The 25,294-nt window shown below is 54.3% G+C and overlaps 2 protein-coding genes across 7 annotated transcripts in view; one reads left to right on the top strand and one right to left on the bottom strand.

Moving 5' to 3' along the window:
• Positions 1-20,879, top strand: part of ADAMTS14 (ADAM metallopeptidase with thrombospondin type 1 motif 14) — a 32,428-nt gene extending 11,549 nt beyond the window's left edge. Inside the window, exons 5-22 of one of the 5 annotated variants that reach the window (XM_064662074.1) lie at positions 5,965-6,048; positions 7,294-7,450; positions 10,764-10,869; positions 10,986-11,129; positions 11,735-11,867; positions 11,989-12,102; positions 12,275-12,423; positions 12,633-12,808; positions 13,688-13,821; positions 14,009-14,132; positions 14,244-14,324; positions 14,474-14,637; positions 15,123-15,288; positions 16,074-16,206; positions 16,327-16,534; positions 17,027-17,153; positions 17,593-17,700; positions 18,259-20,879. In XM_064662074.1, coding sequence (XP_064518144.1) covers positions 5,965-6,048; positions 7,294-7,450; positions 10,764-10,869; positions 10,986-11,129; positions 11,735-11,867; positions 11,989-12,102; positions 12,275-12,423; positions 12,633-12,808; positions 13,688-13,821; positions 14,009-14,132; positions 14,244-14,324; positions 14,474-14,637; positions 15,123-15,288; positions 16,074-16,206; positions 16,327-16,534; positions 17,027-17,153; positions 17,593-17,700; positions 18,259-18,572 — 2,622 coding nt within the window. In that variant the 3' untranslated portion in view covers positions 18,573-20,879. Of the gene's footprint in view, positions 1-5,964; positions 6,049-7,293; positions 7,451-10,763; positions 10,870-10,985; positions 11,130-11,734; positions 11,868-11,988; positions 12,103-12,274; positions 12,424-12,632; positions 12,809-13,687; positions 13,822-14,008; positions 14,325-14,473; positions 14,638-15,122; positions 15,289-16,073; positions 16,207-16,326; positions 16,535-17,026; positions 17,154-17,589; positions 17,701-18,258 lie in introns of all 5 variants that reach the window. The other 4 variants (XM_064662073.1, XM_064662072.1, XM_064662071.1 and 1 more) reach the window with 4 other exon arrangements.
• A 506-nt stretch (positions 20,880-21,385) lies between these two features.
• LOC135417694 (steroidogenic acute regulatory protein, mitochondrial-like) lies at positions 21,386-25,294 on the bottom strand. Of its 2 annotated transcripts, XM_064662076.1 has the most exons (7): positions 25,150-25,294; positions 24,782-24,904; positions 23,915-24,060; positions 23,467-23,625; positions 22,524-22,708; positions 22,226-22,319; positions 21,386-22,112 (listed from the first exon to the last, which is right to left on the bottom strand). In XM_064662076.1, the coding sequence occupies exons 1-7, from the start codon at positions 25,211-25,213 to the stop codon at positions 22,011-22,013; spliced, it is 873 nt and encodes a 290-aa protein (XP_064518146.1). In that variant the 5' UTR covers positions 25,214-25,294; the 3' UTR covers positions 21,386-22,010. The 2 variants fall into 2 exon arrangements, with proteins under 2 accessions (XP_064518146.1, XP_064518145.1); XM_064662075.1 differs by lacking the exons at positions 24,782-24,904; positions 25,150-25,294 and adding an exon at positions 24,173-24,606.

Raw genomic sequence — 25,294 nt, 5'->3', positions numbered from 1 at the left:
GGAGGGAGGAAGGTGGTGGGGAGGAGCGTGCTGGGACCACACAGCTGAACACTAATCCCGTTAGTTGGAGGCAAGGGGAAGGAGAAGGGACTTGGCCAGCCCTCTAACGAGGAAAGGACTTAATGAGCTGGGCTGGAGTAAGTCGGGGAGATGTTGGGAAAGTTTTCTCGTCTAGGAGTTTTCCTATCAAGATATATCTCAAGAAAAGGGGGCAGCGAGCTTGGAAGTTGATAATAAACTTTCCTGGCTCTCTCTGGGGTCTCCATTGGGTGCCAAGGGGGTGGTGGGACATGTGCCCCTTCCCAGCCCTGCTGTAGGTGGGGTCCTGTGGCTCTTCCCAAGGCACAGACTCCTTTATTAGGAACTGGGTGTCAGCTGAAGCTCAGTGATAAATGATTTGTCACGGAGAACTCTTCTTTTTTTTTTTTTTTTGTGTCCGTCCTGGGAAGCTGACAGGAAGATGACTGCTCCTTTTGTGCACCTAAGAGCTTCCCTGCAGGCAGGCTGCCTTCTCTGCGAGCTCCCAGCCTGCATTCCCAGCCTGCCCTTCCCTTCTTAGCTCGGATGCCACACAGGAATTTGGGGTCAGGTTGGAGGGATTGGGAAATGCATCCTTTGCTGTTGCTTGCTGAGCACGTCTTGGTGCTCCCAGCTGAGCGTCGTGATGTCCACCCGACCAAACCTTGTCCCTCTCCCTGTCACTGGGCTATTGGAATGAATATTTGGTGTTGTGGTGGCTTGGAGAAGCCATTCCCATCTCCTGCTTGCTGCCTGTGGCTGAGATTGGGGTGTTACTGAAGGAAAATTAGCATCCCCCAGCCACAGTGCCTGCTGGCAGCGAGGGCTGGGAACCAGGAGGGGATCCAGCACCACTTAAGGGGTAGAGGAGAGGAGATGCTTTGTGTCCTGTTCTGCTTTGCAGCCTCTGGTCCTTCAGTTGGGCTCCTTGGTTTTCTCCTCTGGACTTCCCACCACTCGTCCCCGATCCTCTCAAGTCTGGGGATGGCCCCACTCCAGTGGGAGAAGCCAAGCTATGGGCTGTGTTAAGCCTGGGCCTGGTCTTAACTGGTCTGCTGGGTTTTTGTCGGATATTGCCCATGATTTGGTTAAGGATGCAAAGGTACTTGGTGTTTTCCCATTGTTTCAGGTTACTAGGGAAACCCCATGAGTCAGAGCCCTCTCCAGGCTGGGACTTGCCTGACTCCAGCTGAAATTATTGTTCCTAAGGGCTGAGCAACAAAGAGTGCTACTGAGACCCCACGTAGGAGGGGGTTTGGGGAAAAAAATTAAACCTTCAGCTTTAATTTTAACTTGGGTTTATCTGAAAAGCCAAGCTGGAGCGTGGATTGCTCAAGGCATGAGCTTACTGCTGTTTCAGGAAGCCAATCTAAAATAATGGGAAAATTCTGGTCCTTCTGGTGTATGGGGTTTTTTGTGGGAGAGAGGGGTTCATGAGTCCCCTCCTTGCTAACTGATAATAACAAAAATGCCTCTGATGTCTCTTGTGTGTCCATGCACTTTTCCCCACCCTCTCTATAGGCTTATGTGCTTGTTGCTATGTTTTTGGGCCAACATACCTTGTTGGTGAGAGAGCTCTGATAAAATCTATAGTTGTGCCCTGCAGAGCAAACCTCCCCTTCCCTCTTGTTCCTCTGTTCCTCTGCTCAGCCCTTGCAGAGGTGCTGACAACAGCTTTGTGCATCCCTGCAGGGCATGCGAGCCCAAAAATGTGGTCAGGGGGACTTTTCCCTCCATTCCTAATCCCTCAGCCCCAGAAAAGAGGCTCAGGGTGAATCCACCAGCATGAAAACTGAGGAAGGGAATAAAAGAAAGGAGTTTAAAGATGACTTGGCTGTTCTGAGTAAGCGATCCGGGGTTTTGAAATGTCAGCTGTTCTGCTGGTTTGGCAAATTCTTCTCGTGTCTCTCCCTTTGTTTTCCTTCCCTGAAGAACAGCGAGGTCTGGACCTCGTTGCCAGTGCGGTTTGCTGTCGGGATCTCGCGTCTGGGGCTGCAGGCTCGGGGCTGGCCAGAGGCTTGCAGGGATTTAGGTAGGCAGCATTCCCTGCTCCCTGCAGGCTCGGGGCTGGCCAGAGGCTTGCAGGGATTTAGGTAGGCAGCATTCCCTGCTCCCGGCACCAGCGAGGCTCTGAGGGGGTCCCACGCACAGGGTGAGTTCACTGAGCGTTTTGGAGAGGATACACAGGGTTTTAATGTTCCTTTCATTGTAAAATATTGGTGTTGTCCCCTTGGTGTGGCAGTGATGGGGGAGGTCCTGTGGGCTGGTTTGCCCTTAATTCACAGCGAGCCTGAAGGACTGGGCTGTTTATAGGTGGAAAAATTCCCTTTTAAATGAAATAGGAGAGCCTTTCTTGCCAGGTGACAGTGTGAAACAGGCTGGGCATGTAACCACATGGGCAAGAGGGATAAGAAGATCTTTGTCCCATGTCTTCAGGGATGTAGGTCCCTTTGCCAGAGCCCTTTGCCGAGCAGGTATTTTTCTGGGGGGGGAAGGGGTTTCTCTGAAGACACTGACTTGCATAATGGCATCTGCAGAGGGCAGGAGACGTTGTGCCAAGCCTGCAAACTGCTCTCTGGGCCGGTTTCCATCCCCTCTGCTGGCCTGAACCAGGTCCAGGGTGGGCTGATGGGGAGAGAGGAGATGATGCCCTGTTCTCCTTCCAGAGGCACTGGAACACTTGAGGGGACGCTGGCCCTGCTGATTCCCCTGTCCCCAACAACCCCAAAACCTGGGCTACAGTCCCCACAGCAGCAAGCACCAAGCCCTTTGGATATGACTGTTTTTGCCCTCAATCAGTTATTTCTGTCTGGCTGTTAAGGGAAGTCCATAGCCTTGGGCAGCCTGGTTCCACATGTGCTTTCTGAGTTAACCCTGAAGGTTGCTGCTGAGCTAGTATCAGTTAGGTAGAGATCCCTTCCTAAACCCTAGACTAAACAGGGGCTGGGGTTTAGGGTTAACCCTTCAATTCAGAGGCTGGAGGGGGGTACCCGTGAGCTGGAGGAGAGTGGGATTTAGCACTGCTTTATAAGGAAGATTTAGGAGATTAAATCCCATCTTGGACTAATACAGCTTCTTGGTCTTAGTCCTTTAATGAGCTGTTTCTAAGTTGCTCATGGTCCTGCTGCTCCTCCAGTGAGGCTGAGGAAGGATCTACAGTGCTGGGAGGGTGGTGATGAGTCTGTTTGTTAATGCTTGTGAAAAATATTGCTGTTTCCCAATTTTTTTTTTCTCCCAGGGCATCTAATATTGCCTGAGGGTGCATGGTTTGGGCCAGGGAGCTCTTCTTAGACCTGGGGACTGTTTGTAGGTACTGCATGTGGGAAGAGCCATTGCTGAGAGCAGGGGGCTGTGTACCATGGATCAAAGCTCCTGCTCTGACAGCAGCTCTGCTCGTGCTCCTTCCTGCCCTGGGTGCAGCCCTCCTCTTGCCAGCTGGGGCTGCACCAGGTTGTCATGGAGAATCCTTTCCTGCTGCCTGTGGGATCTGCTGAGCATTTTGCCAAAATATCCTGTGCAGCTGGGAAAGGAGAGGTTTGTACTGCTGGATGCTCCCAGTCACAGCAAGTGGCTTGGCCGGGAGCTCTGGCTGGCAGAGAAGTCCCTAAGGCAGGAATGTGGTTCATCCTAATGAATGGAAAGCAGCAGAGTGCTGGTGGATGACCAGAGAATCCTGGAATCATGGAGTGGTTTGGGTTGGAAGGGACCTTAAAGATCATCTAGTCAATCCCACTGCCATGGGCAGGGACACCTCCCACTAGCCCAGGTTGCTCCAAGCCCTGTCCAACCTGGCCTTGGACACTTCCAGGGATGGAGCAGCCACAGCTTCTCTGGGCAACCTGTGCCAGGGCCCCACCACCCTCACAGCCAAGAATTTCTTCCTAATATCCCATCTAACCCTGCCTTCTGCCACTTTGAAGCTCCAGCTCCCGACAAGTGCTGGTGGTGAAGGAAAACGTGTAAAGGTTTGGGAAAGTGAAGGAAGTGCTTGTGTTTCCCTCCTTGTTCCCTGAACCACTCCCCAGGTCCAGCTCTCCATCTCTCCAAGCATAGTTTTCATTTCTCTCTCTCTCCCCCCTTTCCCATACTTTTATATTGACTCTCACAGGACACATGTTAAGGCTGGAATATTTTTGTAACAGGTCAGACTCCTGACGTGAGACTTCTCAGATCTGATGAGGTTTTCTCTGGGCTGCCAAAGCCTCCCAGAACCCAAGACCCAGGGCTGAGCCTCACATCCCTGGGGATTTGAAACTCCTTGCTGGAATGGATCCTTAATGCTTTGGTGGGACTGTAGCTCTGAGTAATGTTTGCAGCTGCAACGCTGCACAGCCTTCCTCCCATCTGTGCACATCCCCAAAAAAAAGAGTTAGGATCAGAAGGAATCCATTGTATGCTCGTTATTTTTACAAACTACCTTTGAAAGGTGCAGGAGCATCCCAACCATGGGAAGCAGGGGTGACCTGAGAATGAGTTGACCAGTGTTGTCTTTCCACACTGATAAATAAATAACCCTGCGGCTCTCGCAGCCTGTGCATCCAAAGGGATGAGTTAATGGGGGTGGACTGGCAGTTTATTGATTGATTTTACTTTTTTTTAATCAATTTTGCTGCATTCAAGGCTCAGGATCTGCATTACCTCTCTGCATAACTTGGAGCCACCTCCCAGGAGTGTTAGTTATCATGGGAAAACATTAATGCCAGGGTTTTGGGTTTAAAAATGGCCTGAGTGGGTGTTTCAAACACATACACAGGCTGTAAATTGGGGGGCTTGTAAAACACAGTGGGAAATGGCTGACTTGGATTTGGGCAGCGGTAAAAGGGTGCTTGTCACCCATCCCTTGATGTGAGCTTAAAAAACCCCAAAGGAGTGGGGAAAAAACAGAAAAGCTTCATAAATCTGATTTTATAATCTTCATTGAGTCTGGAAAGCTATGATAGAGCTGAGGCAAATTATTTCCCTCTTGGGCAAAGCTGAAAAAATATATTTTCATTTAAATGTGAATTCCAGTCAGTATTAAAAATGGTTTTAATATGGTTTCCTCGACTTCTGCAGTGAACCTCCATTTGTGGAACTGTTCCTTTTGGAGACTTTTTGGGGGAAAATGGGGGTCCCATTCTCAAAAATCATTTTTTTTTTTCCCCGGCTGCATTTTCACACGTGCTTTGCAGGTGGGTGAAGGTGGTGCAGGGTCTCACATGAGTTTGTGGCTGCTCGCTCTGTGCCTCTCTCAGTGGCTGTCACCACGCTTGGCTCTCAGAGGTCTTTCCCACCTGGATTCTTCTTCCCTTGGTAGCACTTAGGAGCAGAATTTGTTTATTCATCCTGGAAACACGGAAGGAAAAGGTTGTAGCTCATTATTTCCTTTGCAAAGTCATTTTTAATAGCCCGGGGTGATAGAAATCTCATTGACTCACAAGCCCTCCCTGTTCTTCTCATTGTGTTGTCTTCTCCCGGGATTTCTGAAGCGGTAGGTCAAGTTTGACTCACTGATGTGACTGAGTAATGCCCTTGCTTTGATACAATGGTTTGCCTCTCCTCAAAAAGGCATTTTTCCTTTCCACCACGCAAGGATGCTGGAGGCTGAAGCGTTTCCAGCCCTCTGAGGAATTTGTATTCCCAAGGGGCAATGGCTCACTGCGAGATGGGGTGGAGGAAACTCAGCCCTCCTCCACTCTCTTGATGGTGTGGGCGATGCCATTGACCATCTGGGCCACCTATGCTGGGAAAAACTGCCTTATTCCAGCTTGGCCTTTTGACTTTATTGTTTTTACACAGGGGAAAAAAAGACCACACTGGGGATGGGGGGAGGGAGGTGAGATCTTTGCATCTGGTCTTGGAAAGCAGGGTTGGGTGCTGGACGTGGGAGTGGAGAGAACATGAGGGGCTTGAGGGCTGGGGGATGATCTTAATTTCTTCCCTGTTGTATTTCCCTCCTTTGTTCAGGTGGATGAGATTTATCACGATGAGTCCCTGGGCGTTCACATCAACATCGTGCTGGTCAGGATGATCATGGTGGGGTACCGGCAGGTAAGTATGGTGCTGGGGCGTGCTGGGCAGGACCTGCTGTGATATTTAGTTCTTAGGTAAGCCCTGGCTTGGGAAAATGTGGCTGTTCAGGTAAGCTGCTGAAGCCCAAATGACAACTGTGCTGAGCAGGGATGAATTTGAACCCTTCTTGGCCTGGATTTTGGAGTCTGAAGGTCTGGAGAGTCCCATAGCCAAGGAGAAGTCCTTGGGGAGGTGGCGGGTGGCTGCGATCTGCCCTTATCTGTGTCCTCTGGGATGTGGGAAAAACACGAGAGGCTTCCTCAGGAGCTCAAGGATAGATGATGAGGAAAAGGTGGGTTCCCAAATTGATAGGAGCTGGATATTAGTGAGGAGAAGATGAGGCTGGGATCTCCTGTGTCCCAGCCTCGACTCGGCTCCCTGGAAGGCTTTGCTGGCTGTCCAGCTCTCAAGTGGCTTGGGCGTGGACAGAAAAAGCATGAGAAGGTTTCCTGGGAACGTTTCTCAGGTTGGATTTATTTTTTAAGGCTTGTTCAAGCATGGCAGCCAGAAGATTTTCTTTACAACAGCGTGATTTTCCTATTTTTGGGGCAAGCCCCTATCCCACCCGAAGTGTTCTGTGAAGGTGTTAATGACTCAACATGGTGATGTGTCTGTGTGTATGTGTGTGTGATCCACAAATAAGACCCTTTAGGTCTTGGAAAAACCCCTCCTTGTTATAGAAATATGCTCAGCTGGCAGAAATCCAAGAGATCTGGGGCTGGTTCTGAGGAACAGGGACGAGGATGGAGGGTGGCCCATTTTTGGAGGTTTCTGTGGGACCAGGAACATCGTCTCCACCTGAGAAAGCCAATAATCTGTCTGGCTTCCTCCCAGTGCTGTTTGTGCTCTGTGCTGGAGGATGATTTATGGAGGGGAAGGGATTTGGAGCTGTGGTGTTATGGCCAATAACCGGAGGGATGAGACCCGCCGGGCTCCCTTTAGGATGATTTATCCTCCTGAAAGCCAGTGCTGGAGGCAGCTGCTCTGCCCAGTTATGCTGCGGTTCAGGGGATGATGTAGGAAAATAATGAGCAGATGTTTGAATCCAGGCGAGCTCTCAGCTCACCACTGTTCACACCCGGGTCCTCCTGCAGCTTCTTGTCTCCCACCTGGAACTTTGCAGGACAAAACCTCCCGTGGCTTCCAACTAAGGACCAGGGTGGGGGGGAAGGGCAGTGTGCCTTCCTTTGCTTCCCTCCTCTGAGTTTTTGGTTCTTCTCCCAGTCGGTGAGCCTGATCGAGCGAGGGAACCCGTCCCGCAGCTTGGAGCAGGTGTGTCGCTGGGCTCACTCGCAGCAGCGCTCGGACCCGGAGCACGCCGAGCACCACGACCACGCCGTCTTCCTCACCAGGCAAGATTTTGGTCCCGCAGGTATGCAAGGTACTGTACTTATCTCGATCAGGTATGTGCAGTTTGCTGGGGGAAAGCCAGCCAGGGGAGAGGATTTCTCGCAAAAACACAGTCTTGGCCAGCAAGGTCCAGAAAAAGGTTATAAAAGTCGGTATTTGCTTTTTTTTCCTCCTCCCCCCATCTGAAGTAGAAGAAAGATGGAACAAATTCAGAGCTCCAACCTGAATGGGTGAAATGATATCTTTGTTAATTCTACTCTTCTTTGATTTCTTGTACCAGTCCTCCTCTTGTCCCAAAATGCCTTAAAAAATATAAAAATAAGATAAAAAAGATAAAATATCACAGGAAGCTTCTTTGGGACAGTCAATCCTTTCTGTCCTCTGGAGGACCTTTAAAACCTGGTTTTATATGGATTGGTTTCTTGGACGTGAGAGCATTGAATGAATCCTGGGCCAAAGAGGAGGTTTTACTGCAGGGGTCTCTCACCCTCTTGGTGCAGAGGCTGCACTGATGTGGTCTGGGAAGTTAAAGACCTTGGCAAAAAAATTTGCAGGAAAAGCTCCTGGTGTTTCAGGGCTCCGTTAGAAAAGCAGGTGCTTTGGTGTCATCACGAGAGGTGACTTCTCCCAGTTCTGAGCCCACTGCCTCCAAATTGCCATCTCCTTCTTCCCACGCTGGTGGCCAGGTCTGACTTTCCACCAGGAGGTTCCATTTGATGCCATGAACATGGTGGTGACCTCACACTGATTTGTAGCACGAGTACTCCTGTTGTGCAAGGGAGGGAGGAGAGATGGAGAAGACCTGTCTGAAAAGGATCTCTCCACAGCAGGAGATGAACCACAGGAGATATCCAGCTGGAAACCCTCTTGAATATGTTGTTGGCCACCAAAGAGCAGAGCCTGGGTTGTGCCAACAGCCTCCTCACCAAAGCCATTGACTTGCCCTGGGCTCCTTGTCTGGGGTCGTGTGGCAGCGTGGGCAAAATACCAGGTTTTGTTTCGTTTTTCTAGACCCTTCCTGGCAAAGTGACTGTATCCAAAGTGTGAGTGGACCTTTTTTGGCATGTCAGCAGAAGGGGGAGAAGACTCCCTGGGCTCCGCCTTGGCGGGAAGGAGTTGTGGGAACAGTGGAGTAGCCCTGCTCTAGGGGTGCTGGTTCCACCTCCTTCCCCCTTTCCCTGTGGATCCGGCTTCCTGCTTGTCACACACCCCTGGGATGGACGTTTGCTTTCTGCAGAAGTCCCCGTGGCTGCCATGTCCTTGCCTGGCTGTGTTGCATAGCACAAGGTGCTCCTCATCCACTGGGAACTACCCTCTGGTTGGGCTGCTGGAGTCATAACACTTCTCTTACTCTTGCCTCTTTTCCTCAAAACAAAGTCCTTTCGGATTCCTCTCACCCCTGATGAGCTCGAGGCTGTGTGGCATGAAGGACCAGACTGTGGCACCTCCAGTACTTGTTTGTAAAGCTGGAAGGGGAAGGGCCAGTTGAGCCTTGTTGCCCTCGCGTGTGGGTTGCAGATAAACTCCTGCCCTTTGGAGAGAAAGGCAGTGGATAGGTGGGTTGTAAATTATTAATTACTGCTGCAGAAGTCTTGTCAATACCCGAAGAGTTTCTGTGACCCTCCTCAGCATGTGGCACGGAGGGATTTCTGGCCCAGGCTGAGGGATTCTTGTGCATTTATTGCCCTGTCATCACCCACAGTTGGCTCATCCCCTTAGAGCAGGCTGGTGGTCCATGCAGAAGGTCAGAGAGGCTGAAAATGGGTAGGAAATGTCCATAAAGAAGAATTAAGTGCATGTGGAAGAAGAAGGAGACTGGCTGGTGTCTTGCTGTGCTGGTGAGGGCAGATGATTGTTGGAACTGGATGATCTTTAAGGTCCCTTCCAACCCAAACCATTTCATGATTCCATGACATGCTGCTTCTCCTGAGTGTCTATGTCTGGGAAGCATTTGCAGGCTAATCCAGTCTTTCCCAATTTAAAATTTTCCAGGCAGTTACTTCTCACCGTCGTTCTTCTGTAGAGAACCCTTTATACTTCTTCCAGTTCCTGCTGGGATCTTCATTAGGAAAGACCAGTATCTGCATTACTGAGCATCCACCCTTTCGTATTCCTTTATCCCATCTCCTGTTCAGAGCCTCTTTGGTTAGGAATTTATCCCGCTTTCATCCTAGACAAAATATATTTGCTCTTCCCTTATACAGAAAACTTCCCACATCTTTACTCTTTCTTGTGGAAGGTTTGTTGGGGGGGGGGAATATTTTAAAATGATTTATCCAGGATTTGATTGATTACTGTGTGGTTAAACCCAATTATGGGTGTGCCTTGGTGTGGAGCAAGGATCCCATGAGGATGATGGGCTCTGTGGATCCCGTGGTTTGGCCGGGGTGAGTACAGGAGGACAGGTGTGCATCCACCCTCAGCTCATCACCACCCCTTGTCCTGCTGCAGCTCAGCTCCTCCCTCTTGGCTCACAGAGCTCTCCTCTTGCAGCATGCCTATCCCCAGGGCACAGTTATCCAGCATGGTCCTGCCCTGCTTTTGCCTCTTGGACCTGTAAGTCCTTCCTTCGCTAACCCCCTTGATGCCAAAAAGGGTCGGTCATAAAAAAACCCCAACACATATTTATATAAAAACTATTCGGAAAGTAAATTCTGGAGTGTGCCAACGAGTTGATTGGATTGGGCAGAAATAACGTGAAGAAAAAAAAAAAGGAAAAGTGACCAAACTGGAGGTGATGTGATGCTGACTGGGCGGGGGAAGGTTTCCCTGCCCACAGCTGCCCCACTGCACTGCACTTGATCGAGGGCTGGGGGCCGGGGCGGTGTGTGGTTCTGGGGACACGTGTGGATACACTCCAGGGGAGCAGGGCTGTGGTTCTGGCAGGGCTCTCTGGGGGACACCTCGTGCCTTTCATTCTCTCCCTTCCTTTCTTGTTCATTTGTTCTAACTGAAGAAGGGCGCGGGGGGTGCCGTTGCTGGGCTGGGAGGCGGTGGTGACCTGCACCCATAACGCACGCACAGGGTGCCCTCCTGCCTGCCCAGGGGTGTTGGCACGAGGGCAGAGAGGTGCCTGTGAGCCTCAGAGCAACCTCAGCTGGCTTTTGGCACGGGGGTGATCACACTGGTGAGCGAGTCCTTGGCCTGCCCTCTGAGCCGCGTGGGCAGCTGCTCCTCTTCAGCGGCTTCCTCTTCGTTATCTCCTCCTGCCGCGGTGAAGCCAGGTTGTGTTTTTGTTGCCTTTTTTTTTCTTTTTTTTCTTAATTTGTCATTTTTCCCCCTCCTCTCTCAAAGGTTTTCTCTCTCCTCTCCTCCTGTCTCCTTCCCTTCTCTCTTTGCCCCAGGCTACGCTCCAGTGACGGGGATGTGCCACCCTCTCCGCAGCTGCACCCTCAACCACGAGGACGGGTTCTCCTCGGCGTTCGTGGTGGCCCACGAGACCGGACACGTGTAAGTCACGGGGGCAGAGCGGGCTGTGCCCGTTCGGCAGCGGGACAAGCGTGGTGGGAGCCCCTTGCTTTGCACAGCATGCTTTCTGCTGGTGCACAAATCCCTTTTCCCACCAGGTTAGGCATGGAGCACGATGGGCAGGGCAACCGCTGCGCCGACGAGACCAGCATGGGGAGCATCATGGCCCCGCTGGTCCAGGCCGCCTTCCACCGCTACCACTGGTCCCGCTGCAGCAAACAGGAGCTCAACCGCTACATCCAGTGAGTCAATCCGAACGGGGAGGGGAGGTTCTCCCTTTAGGTGACACGACTGGTGGTGTTTTGTAGCCAAAGGTTCTCCGAGGGCTGGAACACCTCTGCTATGGAGCCAGGCTGGGAGAGCTGGGGGTGTTCACCTGGAGAAGAGAAGGCTCCAGGGAGACCTGAGAGCCCCTTCCAGAGCCTAAAGGGGCTCCAAGAGAGCTGGAGAGGGACTGAGGACAAGGGCCTGGAGGGACAGGGCAAGGGGGAATGGCTTCCCACTGACACAGGGTAGGGTTAGATTAGAGATTAGGAAGAAGTTCTTCCCTGTGAGGATGGTGAGGCCCTGGCAGAGATTGCCCAGTGGAGCTGTGGCTGCCCCATCTCTGGAAGTGTCCAAGGCCACTTTGTGGCTTGAATCAACCTGGTCTAGTGGGAGGTGTCCCTGCCCATGGCAGGCGGTTGGAATGAGATGAGCTTTAAGGTCCCTTCCAACCCAAACCATTCTAGAATTCCGTGATAATTCAGACGTATCAAAACCTGAATTTGGAGAGAGGCCCAGAGCTGAGGGATGGGGGTGATGGAGGGAAATGCTCCGCGTCCGACTCTGCCTTGTGTCTCTGCAGTTCCTACGACTGCCTCCTGGACGACCCCTTTGAGCACCAGTGGCCCACATTACCCGAGCTGCCAGGCATCAACTACTCCATGGATGAGCAGTGCCGCTTCGACTTCGGCGTGGGCTACAAGACGTGCACGGCGGTGAGTACGGGTTGTACAGCCGCGCCGTGCCCCCTCCCCGGGACCCCCAGCCAGGCTGAGTGCCACGAGCCTGCTGGGACTCGCTGCTGCTGTCCCAGCCCAGCCCCTCTGTGCTCCCCAGTTCCGCACCTTCGACCCCTGCAAGCAGCTCTGGTGCAGCCACCCCGACAACCCCTACTTCTGCAAGACCAAGAAGGGGCCACCCTTGGACGGGACCGAGTGCTCTCCGGGCAAGGTAGGGGCTGGTCCTGCTTCCTCTGGAGGGGGATGTGCCCGAGGGCACACTGAAGAGCGCCTTCCTCCTGTGCTGCACCGTTCCTATAGTACTGTGGATGCGGGAGGGCTCTTCACTGAGCACTTTGGAAGAGGCAGGTGGGGAGCTCACCCCTCCTTCTCCTCCCTTCCAGTGGTGCTTCAAGGGCCACTGCATCTGGAAGACGTCGGAGCAGCCATACAGCCAGGACGGCAGCTGGAGCTCCTGGTCCAAGTTCGGCTCGTGCTCCAGGACCTGTGGGGGAGGTGTGCGATCCCGCAGCCGGAGCTGCGACAACCCGCCGTACGTCTGCATCTCTCCTCCCTCCCTTTTAGCAGGGGTAAAACTGGAAGTGGCTGAGAGCCAGAGGTTCCTGGCTCTTCCCCGTGTTGGCAAGGATGGGGACATCTGTTCCTGTGCGAGCTGTGCCTGCGTTTAGGCGCTGAGCTGTGTTGGGTTTGAACACCCTCCCCTCTCCGGCGCTCTTATAACCCGCTGCATTTATTTTCCAGCCCGGCATATGGTGGGCGCCACTGCCCGGGTGCCACCTACGAGTACCAGGTGTGCAATGCCGAGGAGTGCCCGGGGCCCTACCAGGATTTCCGTGCCCAGCAGTGCTCCAAGCGCAACTCCTACTACACCCACCAGAACAGCAAACATTCCTGGCTTCCCTACGAGCACCACGATGGTGAGTGGCGGCAGGTCCTGGCAAAGGAGCTGTAACCAAACTGCCTCCCCTCCCAGAGGAGGCTGTGGCCATCACCAGGGGATGGAGGCTGTGCCAGCTGCACTGGTGGTGGTGGTGGGAAGAGGCTGAGCTGGAGACTATTGTGCAACAAGGCAGGTCTTTAAAATCGTAGAATCCTAGAGCAGTTTGGTTTGGAAGCGACCTAAAAGATCACCTTGTTCCACCCCCTGCTATGGGCAGGAACACCTATCCCGGGTTGCTCAAAGCCCTGTCCAACCTGAGATGGAGCAGCCACAGCTTCTCCAGGCAACCTGTACCAGGGCCTCCCCACCCTCTAAGGGAAGAATTTCTTCCCAATATCCCATCTAACCCTGCCCTCTGTCAATTTGAAACCATTCCCCCTTGTCCTGTCCTTCCAGGCCCTTCTCCTTTGTCCCAAATCCCTCTCCAGCTCTCTTGGAGCCTCTTTAGGTATTGGGAGGAGCTATAAGGTCTCCCTGGAGCATTTCTTTCTCCAGGCTGAATATCCCCAGCTCTCTCAGCCTGTCTCTATGGCAGAGCTGCCTGTTTGCTCCTGGAGCTGCAGTGGGGAACGTCTGCTCCAGGCTGGGCTGGGAGCCAGGACCATCTTGCCTTGCAGTGTCATGTAGTGTGTCCTGTCCTCCTAATTTCCTGAGTGTGCTGGGCAAAAATGCAGGTTCTTGAGCAGCAAATGGACATGGGAGATCAGGCACGTGAATAACCCGGGCTTTGGAAATCTGGTGTGCTCAGGGACATGAGCTGAGATGGGTTTCATCCTTCACTCACCCTAATGTATTTCCACAAACCCCCTTTTTTTCCCCCCTCTTTTTCTCCCCTTTCCTCTTTCTTTTGCCACAGATGCTCAGAAGTGTGAGCTGATCTGCCAGTCTGAGGGCACAGGGGACGTGGTGTTCATGAACCAGGTCGTTCACGACGGGACCCGGTGCAGCTACCGAGACCCCTATAGCATCTGCGTCCGGGGCGAGTGCGTGGTGAGGAGCTGCTGTGGGATTCTCCCTGTCCTTCCCCTCTCCAGGCCCGAGCTTGTGCACCTCCTTGACCCATTGCCCCTTGGGGACACGTGTTTTAGCCCTGTGGGCACCAAGGGGGCAGCAGGGTAATGGGCTGGGCTGCAGGGATGTAACCCTGGGCTTGTTCTCTCTTCCCCATGGGTGACAGCACGTGGGCTGTGACAAGGAGGTTGGCTCCCTGAAGCAGGATGACAAGTGTGGGGTCTGTGGGGGGGACAATTCCCACTGCCGGACGGTGAAGGGCACGCTGGCCAAGACCCCCAAGCAGTCAGGTGAGAGTTTGGGAGCAGATTTGGTCAGGCCCAGCTGGATTCACACGCGTGTCCAGTTGGAACACGCCTGCTCTTTCTCTTCCTCCACCCTTCCTCCCTCCCTTTCAGTAGGTGCTTTGAAGATGTTTGAGATTCCGGCTGGAGCGAGGCACCTTCAGATAGAAGAGGTGGAGCCAGCATCCCACAGCATCGGTGAGCACGCTGCAGTCCACTTCTGCCTTCACTCTTTTCCATCCCTGTTCTGATAATTCCCACCCAGAAGGGTCTTATTTGGGTCATTCCAGTCCTCCAAAGGCAGTGACCAGAGGGAATGGTGTTGAAATACCTCCTTTCTCCTCCAGCTGTTAAGAATCAAGCCACAGGCAACTTCATCCTGAATGCCAAGGGCAAAGAAGCCAAAAGCCAAGTGTTCATTGAGATGGGCTTGGAGTGGGAATACACTGTTGAACAGGACAAGGAGAGCCTGAAAACCAGTGGTCCCCTGCATGAGGCCATCAGTGTTTTGGTAAGGCTGACTGGATGTATTCTGGGGGGTTTGGGGGTGACTGTCACAGAGAGGGCAAGTGGTCTGAGGTGGGAAGTGGTGAAAAGACTTTGGTAAAGAAAAGGTGTAGGGCACATCATTAAATCCAGGGGATGAGCCAGCCAAAAGCGAGGGATAATGGGCTGCATGCAAGAATGGCATAAGGAGGCATTGCTTGGGCACTTGCCTTTGAGTCCAGCTGCATTTGGCTCTGTGCAGCAATTGATTACGACTCTGTGTCCCATTTTAGTCATGTGGCATTTGGGAGAGTCAGGGATTGAGTTCTCTGGGCACCTAGGGAAGAGCAGGTCTGTGCTCCCATCCACCCCTGTATCCCCCCCTGGTTTTGGGCATAGGCCACTATACCATGTGGTCATTGATGACTTATTTCATCCTTTGATGGCCTCCTCTTCCCTTCCCTCTCCCATGGCATCACTCCTTCCCCCTCTCCCCCTCTGTGCCTGCAGGTCATCCCTCAGGAGGAGGAGGCGAGGAGTAGCCTGATGTACAGGTACATCATCCACGAGGACCTGCTGCCCATGATCGGAAACAACAACGTCCTGCTCGAGGAGATGGATTCCTACGAGTGGGCCCTCAAGAGCTGGTCCCAGTGCTCCAAGGCGTGTGGAGGAGGTAGCTTTCCCTTTCATAGCAGCCTGCAGTGCGTGCTTGGGAGGGGTGCTTGGGCACATTAGAGGGTGTGGGAGCCCTTCGGGGTGTCTCTGGCTTGGGAAAATTATTGCAGAGCAGTTTAGGTGAGCATTTTAGCCAGATTTCTTACAGAAGCAGGCTTACACGATCGTGTCTGCATAACCTTTGCCTGTCTATCCGTGGGCCTGCTATGATTTTTGAATTCCTTGGTTGTTTTTAACTGGATTTGAGCCAAGGAATAGCAATCTTGCAGATGACCGGCTCCTCAAGTTTGCATGGACATAGGTGTGGACACACCAGGAAGTGCTGAGAGGTGCAGCAGGTAGCACACAGGAGCTCCTGGCAGGATTATTGCTGGGTTTTTCCCTCTGGGAAGAAGCATGTGTACCCATACACTGGTGTTGTGGGGTTTGCTGATGAAAGCCTTGCTTCCACATGGCCAGTGGGATCTGATCCTCAAATAACGGGCAAGATGTTATAGAACTACAGTATGTTTTGGGTTGGATGGAACCTTTAAAGGTCATCTAGTCCAACCCCCCTGCAATGAGCAGGGACACCTGCACCCCGTGGCAGCTTGAGTGACTCCAGGAGTCTGGGGGGGGGGGTCCAGCATCCTCTGCAAGCCTGGGCGATGCACCGCTTGGGTCGCACCCCAGCAGCGACATCTGAGAGCCCTCGTTCCTGCAGAATGCAGGAGAGGGACCTGGTGGGGACCCGGTGTGAACCCCACACCCGTCACCTCGCTGCCCACACTCTGCCACCCCCAGGCATCCAGTACACCAAGTACGGCTGCCGTCGGAAAAGCGACAACCGGATGGTGCACAGGAACTTCTGTGACAACGGCAAGAAGCCGAAGCCGATCCGGCGGCGCTGTAACCTCCAGGAGTGCTCCCAGCCCATGTAAGTCCTCCCCGCCCGGCCTGACGTGCTCCCATCTCTCTTCGGGGCTGCACTGGCAGCGTTCCCAGCACGAGCCGAGTCTCTGACGCCTCCTCCCTGTCCATCTTCCCGCCCTGGCAGCTGGGTGGCCGAGGAGTGGGGTGCCTGCAGCCGCTCCTGCGGGAAGCTGGGGGTGCAGGCGCGGGCGGTGCAGTGTGTGCAGCGCCTGCAGGACGGCACCAACCGCACCCTGCACACCAAGTACTGCCCCGGGCAGCGCCCCGAGACCCGCCGGCCCTGCGCCCGCCTACCCTGCCCCGCGCAGTGGAGGACGGGAGCCTGGTCCGAGGTGAGCCGGGGGGGGGGGTGATGGAGGTGGTGGGAAGTGCCTGGGAGAAGGGATATGGGAGCCGAATGTGAAGGACAGGTGCTGATAGGGGTCAGGAGTAGAATCCTGGAATGATTTGGGTTGAAAAAGAGCTTTAAAGATTATCTAGTCCAACCCCCCTGCTGTGGGCAGGGACACCTTCTTTTAGAGCAGGTTGCTCCAAGCCCTGTCCATCCTGGCCTTGGACACTTCCAGAGATGGAGATAAGGGCACAAGAGCCAGCGATGTTGTTCACTGGTTCACTCCAAATTAGAGAGGGGAGAACACCCCTGTGCACCCCGGCAGAGAGTGTGGGGGTTTGCTGGAGACAGGGAGGGAAACCCCGTATTAGAAAGCAATATCCACCCGAGCAGTCGTATCTGCACATACTTCAGATGCCCCTCTGGGTGCTGTCGGGGTGTGAGGGCTTCCCCCGCCCCGTCACTGACTGTGTGTCCGTCTGTCTGGGTGCAGTGCTCGGCGACCTGCGGGGAGGGTGTCCAGCAGCGGCAGGTGGTGTGCAAGGGCAGCGAGAGCGGCGGGCGCTGCGAGGGAGACAAGCCAGAGGCCATCCAGGGCTGCCACATGGCCCTCTGCCCAGGTGAGAGGAGGGGGAGGGAGCTGGGGGTGGCACTGGGATGGGGCACACGCTGGTGGGGATCAACCTTCACGCACGTCTCCAGCCCGTTGTGGCTTCAGGAGGTGCCAGTGGAGGTCATGTTGAACATCAGCTGCTGGCAGAGAATGGATTAAACACCAACCAGAATATTTCCCTTTTTAGTTCTTTACCCCGATATTGTCTGGTTTGGGGTTTTCTGGCAGTTGGAGGGTGTGATGAGCTGGGGGTACAGTGGAGATGGGCACCCTGGGCAGTTTTTGGGTGGCTGAGGTGCTGGGCCAACTGGGTGTTCCCTAAGGGACTTCATCGCTAAGGAAATCCCTTAAAACAAAGCAAATCCCTCACCAAAACACCCTCCCAAGCTATTTTGAGTGCCCCCAGCCTCCTGTGGCCTCTGGGCATCGTGGTGCTCTCTCAGCAGGGAAGCTCTCTGGCATCACCACCAGCGACGCCGGTGACCACAGCCCCACCAAAGGCCAGCGGGTGCCCCAGGACGGAGCCAAAAACCCCGTTAGCAAGATCTCCTCTAGTAAGTGTCCCTGCTTGTGTGAGGGCAATGCTTCCTGCAATAACCCTGCCGAGGCCATCTCCACCTCCCTGTGGGAAATGCAGGCAGCTGGCAGTGGGGACACATCCAGCAGTGCTTCTGGGGAGTTTCACCCTCAGCTGCTGCATCCCTGGTGCCTCTGCTCCAAAGCCTGCAGCTCGGTTGCCATCTCGTGGAGCCCAGGCTCTTGCAGTTTCTGTGTTGCATTCCTTTTGCCTCCCAGATTTTATACCCTCTTTATCTTGGAATTTTTTTTGCTTTTTCTAGCTTTTGCCCCTTGCTCTGAGCAAGAGTCTTTCCTAACTGGGGTGAGGCACATCCCGCTCCAATGTAGGATGCTGGTTTGGAGCGTCCCTTGTTCTCTCTTTTTTTCTCCGTGCACAGAATCCTTGAGTGCTTTGGCTTCGTTTTCTGAGTCCCTCTTCCTCCCTTGCTTTGTGGATAGGCAGCACCCTGAAAGGGCACCTCGTTGCCTTTGGGGCTGTTGCAAAGGTTCAAGAGTGGGATTTATCTTGTGCTGACGCTGCTGTCCCTCTCCAGGGGAGCCTTGCCTCGGGGACAAGTCCATCTTCTGCCAGATGGAGGTTCTGGCTCGCTACTGCTCCATCCCTGGATACAACAAACTCTGCTGTGAATCCTGTGGCAAGAAAGCCTCCTCCACCACCAGCTCAACCCCCGTCACTGGCCCCAGCGCTCCCTCGGGAATCACCGCTCCCAGCCCCGCTCCGGCACTCTCCCCATACCCCACACCGGGTGGGGACCCCACTCCAACACCTGGGATATCCAGCAGTGGTGCTTTTCCTGGGGGGCTGCCGGCCCCGAGCGAGCCGAGCAGGGGCCAGGCAGCCAGGTAACCCGCTCGAGGCCACCTCACCGTGGGGCAGGGGGAGCCCTTCTCCCTCCTTCCCTCCCTTTTCCCCCTTCTTTTTCCTCTCTCCCCCCACTTCTAGATGGTTTTCGTGGGTGGCACTGCCAGGTTTGGAAATGACCTGGCTCCACACCCAGAAATTCCCAGGAAAACCACTTATTTCTTGTGATCCCCCTTGCCCTCCCGCCTGTGGCGTTTTTCTGACAGCGCCATGGAAAAAAAGGTGAAAAGGAGCAAAAAAACACTGTGGGTAGACAGGCTGCTTCCTCCCAAGGTGCTAAAAAGATTTGGGAAGAGAGTGGCTTTAATATTGCTTTTTTCCTTTCCCTACTCCAAGCAGCAACACCAGGAGAGGAGGGTCCTGGCTTGGCAGCTCAGCCCCAGAGCTTAGGGGTAGCAGTGGGAGGATCCTGGGAATCTGAGGGGGCAAGGAACTGGAGGGAGGTGGTGAGGGGAGGGGGAGTTGTGGGAAAATCCCCAAATGCTGCTCTGGGCTGTCCCTGTTGGGGTAGAGAGTTTTCGAAACCTGTCTGGGAGAAGGTGGAGCGTGAAAAACATAGAGCAGCTTCTGTCCTGGAGGCAGGAAATGGTCCAGGAAATTCCAATGTGAGCAATAAGAACCAGGTCAAAGACCAAAAATTGATGTAAAAAATGCCTGTCACTTGGGAGTGACTTTTTTAGCCGATACTGCCCTTGGCCAGCCTTGAGCTGATACCGATACCCAGCCTCCCCACGACAACCAGCCTCATCCCTGCACCTTGTACCCAGTGCCTGTGGGGCATCAACACCTGCTGGAGGGAAATGGAGGTGACTGGGAAGCAGGAAATGGATTTTAGGGGCAGTTACAAAGAGAGGAGGGAGGAAGATTCATCTGCATCTTTTGTTGCGTGGGAAGGAGTGGAAGGGGGGTGATTAATGCCATTAAAAATTATTGTGCCAAGTACTAAAGGTATGCACAGCACTTTAGGAGCCTCAGGCTGGGCACACCTTACCAGGTGTCAGGGCAGCTCTGGGGACAGGGTCTGCCTGGAGGAGTTACAGTCCTTAAAACCTCCCCAGAATGGTGTCCCTGAGAGGGCTGCCCTGGTTTTGGTGTTTACGGCTGTGCAGCCTCCCAGCTGAGGGCGTTGGGCACCCCCGGGTGCAGTGGCAGGGGAAGGTGGGTGTCCATGGTGGTGAGCGCTGCCCTAGGGAGGAGGATTTGGGCACAGAGATGGAGTCTGGGGAAGGCAAGGCTTGGCAGATAGACCAGTTTGGCATTGCAAAGTGGAGAACGTGTTGGCAGCATGTGTGTGGTGTGGGTGCATCCGCTGGCCCTGTTGGTGCTGCTTCCCTGGTATCCAAGGAGCAGGATGGGGCATCCCTAGGGACAGTATCTATAAGCTCTTTAGGTATCTGGGGCTTGCTGGTAAAGTGGCCTGGGGTGACTTTTCTGGTCTGGCTTGGATTGCAGCAGGGGAGGGGTTGAGATACCTGCTTTGGCTGAAATGGGTGGAGACCCCTCTGTATTCCTAACTGGACACTGCCACACTCCCCAAAACTTCCCAGCAGCATAAAAAGGGCTGAAGAGATGTGAAGAGGGTGGCTTGTTCACCCTACTGCCCCCAGATCGCTGCCAAGTCACGGCTGGACACACATTTATCTAACTGCTCTCAAAGCACCTGAGGCTGCAGGTCCCCTGCTCCCGGGTGCTGCCCTTTGGCATTAGGTGGGCATCCCAAAAGGTAGGAAAAAAAAGCCCCCCATCTGTCTGAGCCAAGCAACTGGCACACCTTGTGGGAGTGGGCAGTGGAGGGTGCCTGTGGGGTGCCCAGATCCAAGTCGTGCAGGTATTGGCACCCACAGGACCCACGAGATGCTGTGGGTGTGCCAGGGTGGGATTCATCCCTCAGATGGCCGTGCCCCTTGCCAGCCTCTCCACTGCCCTCCACGGGAGTGCCAGCATTTATTTATTGTGCCAAAGATAATGCTTTGTTTACTGTCCAAGGAGCATAAGAAAAAGCCCCCCTTCCCCCTCAAAAATGGGCTGTGATGTTCTTCCTCCCAGATTCCCAGCTGCCCCCCCAGCCTCCCCCCCTCTTCAGTGCTGGCCTGGGCATTGGTGCTTTATTGCATTAGGAATATTTGCAGTGGTTCCTTGCTGTACCTCGGAGCAGGGGCCCCTCACACCCCACAGCTGGGGGCCCCTGGGGGGAATTTAGGCAAGGGGGGCTGCGCTGCAGGTGCTAACCCTGACCTCAGGCTGAGAGGTGGGGGAGATTCAAAGCAGGGTGTGATAATTCCCCCCCCCCCCCCACTGCTCTGGGGTGGTGATGCTGCAGGGCTGGCACCCAGCACTGGGTATTTCATGGAATCCTGGTATGGTTGGGGTTGGAAGGGACCTTAAAGCTCATCTTGTTCCACCCCCTGCCATGGGCAGGGACACCTTCCACTAGACCAGGTTGCTCCAAGCCCTGTCCAACCTGGCCTTGGACACTTCCAGGGATGGGGAATTTATTCCAGCTGAGGGCAGGCTGAGCTTGGGTAGCTCTGGCTACACAGGGATTTGATCCTGTCTCCAGGAGGAGAGGATGACTCTAGTCCCCTAGTCCCCTTCATCCTCCTGGGCCTGGCAGAGCCATCGTGTCATTCCTGTGATATAACCCTTGTCCAGTGTTACCACGATGTATAAAATTTTGTACATATGAGATTCAGAGCTTTTTAACTTTTAATATTTATTAATTTTGTTGTTTGTTTTTTTTTTCTTTTTGGAACTCTAACATAATGTAAAAAAAAGAAAAAGAAATCCACATAAAAATCTCTTGCTGCTAATTTATTTGTGGGGTGGGTGTGTGATGGGGGAAATACAAATGGTTATTGAAATGGATTTATTTTACGTTATTTCAACCCAGCCACTCCTCTTTGTCAGCCAGAATTTCACATTGCTGTTTTGAGCAGGGGAAAAACCTCTATGTATATATATACACACACACATAAATAGGTGGTTTGGCCACTGCAAAAATAAATATTGATGTGTTGCTAGTTCAGGCCAAAAAGCTGCTCCTATATGATGCTGAACACCAGCTGCTTTTGCCGGGGTTTTTAGGTAACTCCTCGTGCAAGGCTTAGTGCAGCCTTGGTTTTCCCATCTTTTGGATGCTCCACTCCGTCCTTGAAGCAGAAGCACGGTGCTAGGAGAAGAGAATGTGTTCTCTGTGCCCAGGGTTGCTTGGTGGGTGCACTGTCTCACCCCATCACTGGCAATGAATGAGTGGAGAATCATGGAATGGTTTGGGTTGGAAGGGACCTTAAAGATCATCTTGTTCCAACTCCCTTCCACTAGACCAGGTTGCTCTGAGCCCCATCCAGCCTTGCTTTGAACCAGGAATGAGTCTCCAGCTCTGGGCACTTCGCTCCTGCCCGGGCAGAGCCCGTCTCTCGCAGCTCAGGGCCCCGCGGTGGCAGAGAGGTGCCGGTGGAGGTGCTCGATGAAGTCGGCTTGGGACTGTGGCAGGACACGGTGAAGCACGGCTGCGGGGATCCAGCCCTGTGGGAGAGAAACCCCCCCCCAAGGTTGGTCCTGCCGGCCAAAGGGAGGAGGAGGAGGCTTTGCACAGCGGGGCGTGCACCCCTCACCGTCCCTGCCCGAGTGGCACTTGCCTTCAGGTCCATGCTCAGGAGCCAGGTGAGGCGGGTCCGGCCGGGGTCCCCCGCCAGGGGCTGCAGGACGATGCAGCTGAGCCGGGACTCGGCCCTGCAGGGGAGCAGGCGGTGAGGGTCCCCCCGGGGGGCACACGGGGGCAAGGAGGTCCCAGAGCAAACCCCGCGGGGGCGCAGCCCTTGGCGTGCCTCTCTTGCCGTGCTCGGCGCCCACGTTCGGGGCTGCAGCGGTGCCCCCCCTCTGCAGAGACACGATACCCCGTGACGGTCCTTTTGGGGGAGAGGGGGGTTCCCCCACCTGATGCACCCTTCCTGCGGGGGCAGCGGCTCGGCGCGGGTGGCAGTGCCCACCAGGTAGGTGGCCGCGCCCCTCCTCCCGCGGTGCCGCACGCTGACCAGGTCCCGCCGCCCCACCAGGTTGCCCGGGCTGGGAGTGGTGACTTCGTGTGTCACCAGCGTGTCCGTCCCGACGCGCCGCAGCACCTGCCGGAGCAAGGAACATGCCAGGAATTAGGATTAGGCTCCCCGTGGCTGCCCCTCCGGGGACATTTCTGACACCCCCTCACTCCTCCCCCTAAGCCACCGTGGGGACAGCGGCGTGGGCAGCAGCGAGAAGAGGTTTTTGGGGCTGGCACCTGGTAATAATTAAATTCCAGTCTCCAAGAGGGAAAAGGGATGATTTTGCAGCTTTTGGGTTTTTTTATTGTTTAATCTGTGATGGGAGCTTCTTGATGCTGTTTCTTTTCCAGAAGGCACAGGTAAGTGGTAGCAATAAATAAGCAGAGGCTGGGGAGCATCTGAGCCAGCCTGGGTGAGCAAGGGGAGACTTTCTGGGGCTGGCAGCTTCCTTAGGGATATGCTGTAATTTGGGAGCTGAGAAAGAAGCCCAGGACAACACAAGCTTCCTACAGCGTGAATATATTTGATTTTGCCTCCTTTTTTTGAGCTATCTGATTCCTCTGACAGTAGAGTCTGAGTAATCTCAGATTCCCTGATATGGAAAAACCTCTGTGAACTGGCACCATGAGGAATAGAGAGCTTGGAAATGACACATTTACAATGCCATGCCAGCATCTCCTCTCCCTGGGGTGATATCCTGCTTTTGCAGGAGTGTGGAATTAGCTTTAATCCTCCAGCAATATTAAAACTGCCCATAAATATGGGGGTTTTTGGGTGCTGGCAACCCTGGTAATGGAAATTTTTGGACCATCTGCCCATGATGGCATCTTGCCCCACCTTACCTTCACCTGGCTGAGGTTCGGGTTCCACTGGGGCATCTGCTCCATCCTCTCAAACAGCTCCTGGTGCAGCTGTGCCACTGGCACGGCCAGGACCACCTCTGCCCGAAACACCCTGCCGAGCCCGGGGAGGGCAGCGCTGGACACGGCGGCACTGGTGTCCTGGGGGAGCAGAGAGTCCCAGTCAACCCCAAAAATGGCACATCTGAGCCATGCCACTATAGCCCTGGAAGTGCTCAAGGCCAGGTTGGACAGGACTTGGAGCAGCCTGGTCTAGTGGAAGGTGTCCCTGCCCATGGCAGGGGCTTGGGACTGGGTGGTCTTTAAGGTGCCTTGCAACCCAAATCATTCTGTGATTCTGCGAAGCGGATCCTCCCTCCCTGGACTAATTTCTCCCCTTGAGAGCTTTTCTGGCAGGAAGCAGCCAAGGACAGAGGTGGTGAGGGTTTACCAGCACGGGCTCTGCCTGCCAGCTGGTGTGCTGCTGCAGGATGCTCAGTGCTCGCTGCAGGGCCCTTTCTCCCTGGCGGATGTAGGAGAGGTCCACGCTGGAGGACTGGCTGGGGCTGACACCTCTGGTGGGCTCGGGGCAGGGAGCTGCAGGAGGAAGGCAGAGCAACGTGAAACACCCTCCCAGCCTCGCTTTGCCTATGGACGTGGCTGTGGGTACAGAAGTACAAAGGAGCTGGAGCAGGAGAGGCTTGCTTACCCAAAATCTTGGATCTTCCCATGCGACTGGTCCCCTGCTGGGCAGAGGTATGGCTTGGTCCAGAAAACCTTGCTGGCTTCCATCGCTGTGTCTGTGCTGACTGCTTGGAAAGCTCTTTGAAATTGCTTTCCAAAGCAATTCCCACTAACACCGTGGTACAAATTGCGCTTTGCTTGGCTATTACTAACATCACACAGGCAGCCTTTGGACCGAGCCACACTTCGAAAAAAGCAGATAAATTTGCCAATTTTCAAGTCTTTAGGTAAGTGGTGGAACTAGGGACACAGCAGGAGTGCAGCAAAACACGGCTAAGTGCCTGTGACCTCTGCTAAAAGCGTTGGCTGCCTCTACAGTGAGCAAATGCTATTTACCTTCCCACAGCCTCAGGCTCTCCCACTAACCCAGCTTGCCATCAGCACAGGGAATGCTGTTAAGCCAGCAGAGAGCTGGAGACCAGCCCAGCAGTGAGAAGACACTTTGTCCCCCAAAACATGGGTCCAATTTTGCGGGAGGGGGTGCATTTTAATGCACATCCCTCCATCATGTGCTGCAAGGAGGCTGTGAGCAAGGCTAGGAAAGGTGGGACCCACAGGCCTGGGCTGAGCTTACCTGTGTCCTTCCCCATCAGCTTCTGAAGATAATGAGGAATTTTGGGAGGCAGGCGATGGGATCCTCTTGCCACCAGCCCTCTGATGTCCTTCTGGACTGCTGCAACAGCTGCTGTCTTCAAGCCTAAGGGGAGAGGCAGGTGGGCTTTGGTGAGCACAAAGCGGGCAGGGATGATTCCATGGTGCCCCACATCCCTGCTGGGAGGTCATCTGCCCTGGGCCCAATACCCCGTGCATGATACAACACAGGGGACCATAGATGTGACATTCCTAAGGAGACACCCATCCGATGCAGACCTGACATGTCCTTTAGGACCCTCTGTCCTGCCTGTTTTTCCCGAGCTCGGAGGGGAGGTGAGCGGGGCTTACCGGGCAGGCGGCGGAGGGGATCGTGGGCGATGCCACAGCACAGCTTGACGGTGGCTTGCAGCATGGCAGGAGCAGGGAGACCTCCGGGAACGCGCTGCGTCCCGCCGTGCCTTTATAGCCCGCCCAAGGACGGCACCTGATGATA

The sequence above is a fragment of the Pseudopipra pipra genome, chromosome 8 (assembly GCF_036250125.1).
Source record: "Pseudopipra pipra isolate bDixPip1 chromosome 8, bDixPip1.hap1, whole genome shotgun sequence".
NCBI classification, from domain to species: Eukaryota; Metazoa; Chordata; class Aves; order Passeriformes; family Pipridae; genus Pseudopipra; species Pseudopipra pipra.
This window is presented reverse-complemented; position numbering and strand designations above follow the sequence as displayed.